The 12,034-nt window shown below is 39.6% G+C and overlaps 1 protein-coding gene across 1 annotated transcript in view; it reads left to right on the top strand.

Annotated features, from left to right (window-relative positions):
* scn1lab (sodium channel, voltage-gated, type I like, alpha b) overlaps positions 1–12,034 on the top strand; it is a 93,009-nt gene that overhangs the window by 22,118 nt on the left and 58,857 nt on the right. Inside the window, exons 3-5 of the mRNA XM_034176611.1 lie at positions 1,222–1,340; positions 2,299–2,388; positions 8,112–8,240. Coding sequence (XP_034032502.1) covers positions 1,222–1,340; positions 2,299–2,388; positions 8,112–8,240 — 338 coding nt within the window. The remainder of the gene's footprint in view (positions 1–1,221; positions 1,341–2,298; positions 2,389–8,111; positions 8,241–12,034) is intronic.

Raw genomic sequence — 12,034 nt, 5'->3', positions numbered from 1 at the left:
TACAAACAAAAGAAAAAAGATTAAAAAAGAACACAGCAAGAAACACCACAGTACCGGCAGAATGCAGCAGAAATATACAGAATCCACCCCCAATGCCGTACATGCAACCCAACGTGTGGGTGGACAGCGGGGAGGGTTCTAACAAACAGATATTATAGTAAAGACAATCCTGTCTTAGAGGTCTACAGACAACTCGTTTGACTTCATGCTTGGTTTGTCCTCTGCCTTACTCTGTCAACTGTGGGACCTTATATGTAGATAGGTGTGTGCCTTTCCAAATCATGTCCAATCGACTGAATTTACTCCAGGTGGACTCCAGTTAAGCTGTAGAAACATCTCAAGGATGATTAGTGAAAACAGGATGCACCTCAGCTCAATTTTGAGCTTCATGGCAAAGGCTGTGAATACTTATGTACACGTGATTTCTTAGGTTATTTTGTTATTATTTTTAATAAATTTGCAAAAATCTAAAAAAACAAAACTTTTTTTACATTGTCATTATGGGGTATTGTGTGTAGAATTTTGAGGAAAAATGAATTTAATCCATTTTAGAATAAGACTGTAACATAACAAAAGCGGACAAAGTAAAGTGCTGTGAATACTTTCTGGATGCAGTGTATATTGTGAGCTCCACCATTTTTGCCACATAATGTTGTGTATCTTTGGGCATGACTCATTGGCGGATGCAGCAATGCATGACGGCATGCTCACAGACCTGACCTGATATCTGGCTTTCAGCTTCATTACATTGAAATTGTTTGAAATCAGCTGATATTTCGTCTTTCGGTAAGCGAGGCATACAATGATTTCAGCATAAATTTCCTAAGTCTTTCAGGCATTGGCTGTGACGCATGCTCAGTGCTAATCTGGGCTGTGGTGCCAAAGATGTCCAGTGTGAGGTTGAGTCATCCATTTCTACTCTCATTACAGCAGATTCTGTACAGCTTCTGCAAAGTGATGTCTGATTCATCTCATCCACAGATCTGACTAATTGCATTTGCACAAAAAAGTTTTTCTAACAAACAGATATAGTAAAGACAAACTCTGTGGATGGACATTTCACTACACACACTCTAACAGTGTGGTGATGCATCTAACTTTGTTTGTTGCTGCCTGTCCATGTAAATTTAACATAGCTGTACAAAGTGTGACTATACCCTTAAGATTCTTCCATGTTTTGAATGGATTAATTTTAAACTAATATCTTTTTCTTTCTTTCAGACCTTCATAGTATTGAATCGTGGGAAGGCAATCTTCCGTTTCAATGCCACTCCTGCCTTGTACATCTTAAGCCCCTTCAACCCTCTACGGAGGGCAGCCATTAGAGTTTTAGTGCACTCATATCCTTTCTGATGCTGCTGTGGATGAGATTTGATTTGGACTCAAGGTTTACACAGAGAAATATGAAACGTATGATTGATTGTATGGGCCAGTGAAAGGGCTCAATATTTGTAATGGCTCAATGACCAAGACTAAACAATTAATATTTTCCTTTATCCCATATACAGAGCCATCTGGGAAAAAAAAACATGTAGCCCTTGTGTGTTATAGCGCTTGTGTTATTAAAGCTACAATGTGTACAATTTAGGGACGTTTATAGAAATAGAATATAGCTTTCATAACCATCTGTTCCTAATGTATATAATTACCTCCAACAGTGACTCAATGTGTTTTATGAACTTAGAATTCACCCTTTATAACTAGATGTGAGCAGTCCCCCTTATGGGAGCCGCCATGTTGCACCAGTTGATACAGTAGCCCAAATGGGACATGCTTACTCTGCTTTGCTGATATAGAGGACTCCATCGTTGTTCCCCGACACACCGGTGTCTGTTTGCTAGTGAATGCTAACTTTGAGAACCTCAGTTTTTGTAGAATGGAGGGAAAAAGAAAGAGAGCGTGAACCCCAGTCATCAGAGAAGCAAAAATGTGAAGGGAAACAAAATTGTGACTGTTAACGGCATAATTCAATCTGTAATTTCACCACTATGTGGCACTAAATCTTACACACTGTAGCTTTAACAGATCCGTTAACATCACAGCAGTGATGTCTTTCTGTGTAAACATGACAGCTGGTGCACAGTTTAACCTGTTAGCATTTGGATGGGACAAACAATGTGTTTGAAATGATGTTTCTGGTTTGACTGCTTTGCTGTTTCTCTTTCTTTTTTTTAATTGTATATTTGGTGAAGATGTTCAAATGTGTATCTTATAAATATGCCAGCTTATGTAAAAGTTGGAGGTATAATGTAGACTCAGAATTCACACTACATTCCTTAACTATGGCTTTGTGTCTACGACATTCAGCATATTCATCATGTTCACCATCCTGACGAACTGTGCGTTTATGACCCTCAGTAATCCCCCGGAATGGGCCAAGAATGTAGAGTAAGTTAGCTCTTCTTCTTCATTTTTATTCTTAAATTGATTGTTGATTTTTTATTGCTATTCATGTTGACATTCTTTCTGACTCATTATTAAAGCTGTTATTGCTAACAGCTTTAATAATGAGTCAGAAAGAATGTTTGTTGCCCAAAAACCAGACCCCCTGCAAGCAGTAATATCATATCAACAATGTGTATATATATATATATATATATATATATATATATATATATATATATATATCATTCAGTTGTTTAATTTTGTAGAAAAAAAGCAGATCACAGACATGACACAAAACTAAAGTCATTTCAAATGGCAACTTTCTGGTTTTAAGAAACACTATAAGAAATCAAGAAAAAAAATTGTGGCAGTCAGTAACGGTTACTTTTTTAAATCAAGCAGAGGGAAAAAAATATGGACTCACTCAATTCTGAGGAATAAATTATGGAATCACCCTGTAAATTTTCATCCCCAAAACTAACACCTGCATCAAATCAGATCTGCTCGTTAGCCTGCATCTAAAAAGGAGTGATCACACCTTGGAGAGCTGTTGCACCAAGTAGACTGATATGAATCATGGCTCTAACACGTCAGCTGTGTCTAAACTCTGGACCAAATACAAACAACATGGGGAGGTTGTTAAAGGCAAACATACTGGTAGACCAAGGAAGACATCAAAGCGTCAAGACAGAAAACTTAAAGCAATATGTCTCAAAAATCGAAAATGCACAACAAAACAAATGAGGAACGAATGGGAGGAAACTGGAGTCAACGTCTGTGACCGAACTGTAAGAAACCGCCTAAAGGAAATGGGATTTATATACAGAAAAGCTAAACGAAAGCCATCATTAACACCTAAACAGAAAAAAAACAAGGTTACAATGGGCTAAGGAAAAGCAATCGTGGACTGTAGATGACTGGATGAAAGTCATATTCAGTGATGAATCTCAAATCTGCATTGGGCAAGGTGATGATGCTGGAACTTTTGTTTGGTGCCATTCCAATGAGATTTATAAAGATGACTGCCTGAAGAGAACGTGTAAATTTCCACAGTCATTGATGATATGGGGCTGCATGTCAGGTAAAGGCAGTGGGGAGATGGCTGTCATTACATCATCAATAAATGCACAAGTTTATGTTGATATTTTGGACACTTTTCTTATCCCATCAATTGAAAGGATGTTTGGGGATGATGAAATCATTTTTTCAAGATGATAATGCATCTTGCCTAGAGCAAAAACTGTGAAAACATTCCTTGCAAAAAGACACATAGTGTCAATGTCATGGCCTGCAAATAGTCCGGATCTTAATCCAATTGAAAATGTTTTATGGAAGTTCAAGAAAAAGGTCCATGACAAGGCTCCAACCTGCAAAGCTGATCTGGCAACAGCAATCAGAGAAAGTTGGAGCCAGATTGATGAAGAGTACTGTTTGTCACTCATTAAGTCCATGCCTCAGAGACTGCAAGCTATTATAAAAGCCAGAGGTGGTGCAACAAAATACTAGTGATGTGTTGGAGCGTTCTTTTGTTTTTCATGATTCCATAATTTTTTCCTCAGAATTGAGTTATTCCATATTTTTTTCCCTCTGCTTGGTCTAAAAAAGTAACCGTTACTGACTGCCACAATTTTTTTTCCTGATTTCTTATAGTGTTTCTTAAAGCCAGAAAGTTGCCATTTGAAATTACTTTAGTTTTGTGTCATGTCTGTGATCTGCTTTTTTTCTGAATGAACATCCTCCGAGGCCGGTGATTCCATAATTTTTGCCAGGGGTTGTATATACACACACACAGAGTGGGGAAAATAAGTATTTTCCCACCTACAAAGAATGGAGAGGTCTGTAATTTTTATCATAGGTACACTTCAACTGTGAGAGACAGAATCTAAAAAAAAAAAATCCATAAAATCACATTGTATGATTTTTAAATAATTAATTTACATTTTGTTGCATAAAATAAGTATTTGATCCCCTACCTACCAGCAAGAATTCTGGCTCATACAGACCTGTTAATTTTTCTTTAAGAAGCCCTCTTATTCTGCACTCTTTACCTGTATTAATTGCACCTGTTTGAACTTCTTACCTGTATAAAAGACACCTGTTCACACACTCAGTCAATCACATTCCAACCTGTCCACCATAGCCAAGACCAAAGAGCTGTTTAAGGACACCAGGGACAAAACTGTAGACCTGCACAAGGCTGGGATGGACTACAGGACAACAGGCAAGCAGCTTGGTAGAAGACAACAGCTGTTATGATTATTTATTAGAAAATGGAAGAAACACAAGATGACTGTCAATCTCCCTCGGTCTGGGATTCCATGCAAGATCTCACTTTGTGGGGTAAGGATGATTCTGAGAAAGCTCAGAACTACACAGGAGGACCTGGTCAATGACCTGAAGAGAGCTGGGACCACAGTCACAAAGATTACATTAGTAACACATGATGCTGTCTGTCATGGTTTAAAATCCTGCAGGGCAGCAAGGTCCCCCTGCTCAAGCCAGCACATGTCCAGGCCCATTTGAAGTTCACCAGTGACCATCTGTATGATCCAGAGGAGGCATGGGAGAAGGTCATGTGTTCAGATAAGACCAGAATAGAGCTTTTTGGAATCAACTCCACTTACCATGTTTAGAGGATGAGAACAAGCCCAAGAAAACCATCCCAACCGTGAAGCATGGGGGTGGAAACATCATACTCTGGGGGTGCTCTTCTGCAAAGGGGACAGGACGACTGCACAGTATTGAAGGGAGGATGGATGGGGTCATGTATTGCGAGATTTTGGCAAACAACCTCCTTCCCTCCGTGCGAGCACTGAAGATGGGTCATGGCTGGGTCTTCCAGCATAACAATGACCACAAACACACAACCGGGGCAACTAAGGAGGGGCTCCGTAAGAAGCATTTCAAGGTCCTGGAGTGGCCTGGCCAGTCTCCAGACCTGAACTCAATAGAAAATCTTTGGAGGGAGCTGAAACTCCAAACCTGAAAGATCTAGAGAAGATCGGTAGGGAGGAGTGAACTTAAATCCCTACTGCAGTGTGTGCAACCCTGGTGAAAAACTACAGGAAACGTTTGACCTCTGTAATGGCAGACAAATGTTTCTGTACCAATTGTTAAGCTCTGTTTTTCTAGGGAGTCAAATACTTAGTTTATGCAACAAAATGCAAATTAATTATTTAAAAATCATACAGTGTGATTTTATGGATTTTTTTTAAGATTCTGTCTCTCACAGTTGAAGTGTACCTACGATAAAAATTACAGACCTCTCCATTCTTTGTAGGTGGGAAAACCTGCAAAACTGACAGGGGGTCAAAAAATACTTATTTTCCCCACTATATATATACCTGCTAAATGCATGTTGCCATCTTCAGGAATGATGATCCACACCTCACAGGGTTGGTGGAATGGTACGATGCTGGAATGTCCAGTATTCTCATGGTGGCAGTTGGCAAAAAGTCAGCAATGGTCACATCTGAACAATATTTTAGGGAGTGATTTTTTTTATTCTACAGTAACAAAATAACTTTCCCAGCACATAAAATTTGATCGTTATTTGGATTTATTCTACTCCTCATTGGTTTCCACTGGCGGAATGCCAAGCTTTTTAGCAAACTCGATGAATTCTGCCTTTTTGTCGTTATTTGTCTTGATATTTCTTTCGTTCAAACACCTGCTTTCAGTGTGCGCAGAACATTTGCATATGTTTATCAACAAAGCCGTTGTTCGTGTTATCCATTAACGCTGAAACTGTCCTGCTGCCTTGTTGGGCATCTGGGTAACTCCAGGTTGATGCTTGTGCACGACACACTGTAACTCTAATGTAATGTAATGTAATGCTATGAGTAATTGCTCTTTATTACCGCTTCTTTATCTGAATCAGCTCTAAAATGTAATGACCTGTAGATGGTGCCAACGTCAACCTTTCTCACCACTTTTTGTTAAAATATGTTGATTAGTTTTTGAATAATACTGCTCACAAATAACATCAAACAAGTCTTTCCTATGATGTGACTTTGCAAGCAGATTTTTGAACTGGTTGTATAATTTTCATTTTGCTCACAAATTATTCCATTATCTTTATCTCGGGTGTCTTGAGGGACGATGATAGTTTATTTGTTTGCATGGGTTGACCACTGACTGATGGGTTGTGGGTCTAATTCCTTCATGAACCTGAGTATCAAAATGTCTTTGAGCAGCACACCCAACTCCAAAACTGCTCAGCCTCCATGGACTTTGCTGAAAATGTGTTAAAAATGTTGAGAGCGAGGATGACGATGTCAGGTCTGACTGCACTCCCAACTGAATCACTTTATCTTCACTCTCATGCAAAATTGCGACTTCTTTTGTCAATTTATTTATGAGTCATTGTATTTACCAAACCTACCAGGAGCACCTGACCTACTCACTTACATTATGGGGGAATCCAGCTGTGGTTAGCAAAGGTAAGTCATGCTATTGGGAGTAAAAGGTCAAAATGGGTCATTTTCAGGTCAAATGTTCAATTGGATCAAATTCACATTTGAGTCATTTCAGAACAAAATCTGCTTTTTATCCCCAGTGGCTCTGAGATGTGTGTAGTGGATGACCTTTCTTAATCTTGGCAGTTACCATGGTAATGGTTCAGATTCTGGCAGAGCTTTTAGGAACGTTTATCTTGAAAATGATTTGACACCCAGCAGCTCCTGGGATACAGTCAGCTCCATAAGTAATGGAACAGTTTTTATACACAGTCCCTCCGTGTTCACAGGCCATATGTAATGGAACAGTAAACATAAAGATTACTGGAAACACATATCACTTTTATAGGCAGTTGTCACGGGTGTCTTGGTGGCTTTCCTCACTAGTCTCCTCATAGCATGGTCACTTAGATTTTGAAAACTGCCAACTCCAGACAGATTTACCGTACAGTGCCGTGCTGTGTGAGTCAGAATGATTAATGTAAATGAAGTCCAAGACGTAATCAGTGACTACTAGGAAATGTTCATGTATCCATCCACTGGGTTTTCTCAAGAAACTGGCTGTAAAAGTGTTGATTTGTCTCAACAATCATCCTTATTTAGTTTGTTCCTTTACAATGTTCTGTTAAAATGGAGGGACTGTGTACAAAAATAGCTGTAATTCCTAAATAGCTTTGAAGTGATATTTTTGTTGAACCCCTTGACTTAAAGCTGGAGGTCTGCACCAGAAGAACATGTTGACTGTTTGATTTCAAATCCATTGGTGCACAGATGCAAAACTGTAAAAATGCATGAACAGAGAAACTTCTTCCTGTCTTTTGCCTGCTCCCAGTTTCTCAGGATGTCCACAGTGAGAAGAGTACAAATCAGGATTTATTGGAATTAGTGGTTTTTATGCCTGATGTCCTTCCTGATACAACTCCAGTTCTGCAGGGAGACACACACACACACACACACACACACACACACACACACACACACACACACACACACACACACACACACACACACACACACACACACACACACACACACACACACACACACACACACACACACACACACACACATAGCCACTGGACTTCCCATCCAGTCTCCCAGCCAAGGGTTGTGCAGTGATATGCATGAGAACATAACTAGTTGAAAACCCACAACAATAAAACGGTTAACCGGTCAGATATGCAGATGCATTAATACACGGGTAGGGCGGTTACTGTGTTACCTAATAAAGACTAATCCAGATGACTTCTTCCTCTCTTGGTGTGCCAGGTACACATTCACAGGGATTTACACCTTTGAGTCTCTGATAAAGATCCTGGCCAGAGGCTTCTGTGTGGGGAAATTCACGTTCCTCAAGGACCCATGGAACTGGCTGGATTTCAGTGTTATCCTCATGGCGTAAGTATTATTAAACCCAGAGTTGGGATCATTTGGCTAATATGGCTTACGTAGATTACATTTAATGCTAATCTGCCCAGTGGCCTATTAATTCCAGCTCAGTGTGAGAGGCAGGATGTAATTTGCAGTTTATTGGTTTACATTTCATTGGTTGTTGTTCTTTTTGTAATGGATGTGAGCCCCAAAGCGGAAAGTATCTTGGCCCACATTGGTCTCACGCCTGAATGACTCCATCTACTTGTCTTGAAATGCCACAAATTGAAGTCTTTTGCATTAGGTTACATGGTCTGTATTCTTAAAGGGGTCATATTGTGCAAAATCTGTTTTTATCCATCTTTATCTTTCTGTTGAGTGACTTCCTGGACTCGGCCATCAGAAGTGTATTTGTATGTGGTGAGCGTGTCAAACTAGGTGAGAGATTTGCTTCTCTTGGTGGTGACATTCCTGACTGCAGGAGCTCAGCCTATGAGTATGAGAGATGTTTGGGAATATCTTATGGAAACATGACGTCACTGAGTAGAGTTGTATGGCAAAGCCAAAACTTTTGCAGGACAATAAATGTTCAAGCCGTTAGAATCCCGCGGCCCTGTTTTCCACCCAGGATATATATACATATTTGGTCAGATGAAGTCTGGGTACATTGCTATTGTGAGACAGCAGAAAGTGATTATGCCATAGGATGCCAAAAATATGGTTGATCATCAAGCACAGAGGTATTCTGGTATTTATAGGGTAGAGGTCACAGGTCCATATTCAGATATGTCTTAAGGGGGTTAACCATGCATGTGCACCGTACTTGTATTTGCAACAAAACTGAATTGAACACAAAAAAGAAAGATCAATAATCAATAATGAAAAATATTAATCTTTCCCTGAATGCTTCTCTGTTTCACCTTAGGGAGCTTTGGTGTCTGTTCTCTGCTGGAATGCTGTGACTTTAGTTTATGTCATCTTATTCTGAAAACACACCCATGACTAAATTAAATGAGGACAGGCAAACTAAATTGTTTATTCTGCACCCTATGAATATTAAAGTGGGGTTATATAAGCCCCAAACCAGTGTTGCTACAGTTACTTTGTAAAAGTCATTCGATAACTGATTCCTCCTTGAAAAAGTAACTTATTGTGTTACTGATTACTCAATTTTAAAAGTACTGAAGCTGGATTACTAGTTACTTTAATAGTTACATTCAGCAGCTGCCGACAAGTTGTTGGCAGCTGCTGAATGTAACTAAATGCAACTAAAGTAACTAATGTAATTAAAGTAACTGTGGCAGCACTGCCCCAAACACACCTGTTTACCATAGTTCCTCAAGATATGGCCTCTAGTGGTTCCGGATTTACTGTTTGTTTGTTTTTTTTTAGAGCTGTAGGCTAATTTATGACCAAAGACAAGAATTGGATGTCTTCAGCACCAGCACTCACCAGAGGGTCCTTGGGTACTACTGGAAAGACTTAGTGTCACATAAACAGGAACTCAGATGAGGCGTACTTCTTGCAATGAGAGGGAAGATCGGTTTCCCATGTGGTGTGTTTTCCTGAGCTAGATCCACGACATAGGTGCGTCAGTCCTTAGCGAGTAGATGAGAGCAAGGCGACGCTCATGTGTCACCTCTCAGTGGCAGATACAGTACGTGGTTCCTGCTGGGACAGAAACATTGGCCTTTGTCCTGCCTGGGCAGTTGCCAGTCTTAACCTGTGGTGGCTCTGCAGGGGGATTTAATGGACAGTATGGAGGACCAGCACATGCTGGTTGACCTGCACCCCAAACTCACACCTCCAAAGTGATGGCACATAGAGAACAGGTCCCCCTTGAAGCAATGTCTAACTGTGAAACAGACATCACATAAGTATATACATCACAGAAGTCCATATCACAAGTCACTTTTTTGTTGGGGATGGGGTTGTTTGTGTGTGTCTGTGTGTGTGTGTGTGTGGGGGGGGGGGGGGGGGGGGGGTGACGGTGACACCACCTTAGATTTTATAGGATGTTTTTATTTTTTCCTCCAGATTTGATCTGTTTTAAAGCTACAGTGTGAAGAATTTATGGATTATCATTTGCAGAAATGGATTGTAGCATTCATAACCATCTGTTCATTCGTGTACAACCCCTGGCAAAAATTATGGAATCACCGGCCTCGGAGGATGTTCATTCAGTTGTTTAATTTTGTAGAAAAAAGCAGATCACAGACATGACACAAAACTAAAGTCATTTCAAATGGCAACTTTCTGGCTTTAAGAAACACTATAAGAAATCAGGAAAAAAAATTGTGGCAGTCAGTAACGGTTACTTTTTTAGACCAAGCAGAGGGAAAAAAATATGGAATTACTTAATTCTGAGGAAAAAATTATGGAATCATGAAAAACAAAAGAACGCTCCAACACATCACTAATATTTTGTTGCACCACCTCTGGCTTTTATAACAGCTTGCAGTCTCTGAGGCATGGACTTAATGAGTGACAAATAGTACTCTTCAATCTGGCTCCAACTTTCTCTGATTGCTGTTGCCAGATTAGCTTTGCAGGTTGGAGCCTTGTCATGGACCATTTTCTTCAACTTCCACCAAAGATTTTCAATTGGATTAAGATCCGGACTATTTGCAGGCCATGACATTGACCCTATGTGTCTTTTTGCAAGGAATGTTTTCACAGTTTTTGCTCTATGGCAAGATGCATTATCATCTTGAAAAATGATTTCATCATCCCCAAACATCCTTTCAATTGATGGGATAAGAAAAGTGTCCAAAATATCAACGTAAACTTGTGCATTTATTGATGATGTAATGAGAGCCATCTCCCCAGTGCCTTTACCTGACATGCAGCCCCATATCATCAATGACTGTGGAAATTTACATGTTCTCTTCAGGCAGTCATCTTTATAAATCTCATTGGAACGGCACCAAACAAAAGTTCCAGCATCATCACCTTGCCCAATGCAGATTCAAGATTCATCACTGAATATGACATTCATCCAGTCATCCACAGTCCACGATTGCTTTTCCTTAGCCCATTGTAACCTTGTTTTTTTCTGTTTAGGTGTTAATGATGGCTTTCATTTAGCTTTTCTGTATGTAAATCCCATTTCCTTTAGGCGATTTCTTACAGTTGGTCACAGACTTTGACTCCAGTTTCCTCCCATTCGTTCCTCATTTGTTGTGTTGTGCATTTTCGAGACATATTGCTTTAAGTTTTCTGTCTTAACGCTTTGATGTCTTCCTTGGTCTACCAGTATGTTTGCCTTTAACAACCTTCCCATGTTGTTTGTATTTGGTCCAGAGTTTAGACACAGTTGACTGTGAACAACCAACATCTTTTGCAACATTGCGTGATGATTTACCCTCTTTTAAGAGTTTGATAATCCTCTCCTTTGTTTCAATTGACATCTCTCGTGTTGGAGCCATGATTCATGTCAGTCCACTTGGTGCAACAGCTCTCCATTGATTTGATGCAGATGTTAGTTTTGGAGATGAAAATTTACAGGGTGATTCCATAATTTATTCCTCAGAATTGAGTGAGTCCATATTTTTTTTTTCCCTCTGCTTGGTCTAAAAAAGTAACCATTACTGACTGCCACAATTTCTTTTCAAGATTTCTTATAGTATTTCTTAAAGTCAGAAAGTTGCCATTTGAAATGAGTTTAGTTTGTCTTTGATCTGCTTTTCTTCTACAAAATTAAACAACTGAATGAACATCCTCTGAGGCTGGTGATTCCATAATTTTTGCCAGGGGTTGTATAATTGCCAAGTCCCAAACTCCACCCATCAAAAATAAAGCCACATACAAGAGGGGAAAGA

This window comes from Thalassophryne amazonica, chromosome 1, assembly GCF_902500255.1.
Source record: "Thalassophryne amazonica chromosome 1, fThaAma1.1, whole genome shotgun sequence".
Classification (NCBI taxonomy): Eukaryota; Metazoa; Chordata; class Actinopteri; order Batrachoidiformes; family Batrachoididae; genus Thalassophryne; species Thalassophryne amazonica.
Note: the sequence above shows the minus strand (reverse complement) of the source record. Positions and strands in the feature narration are given on the sequence as shown.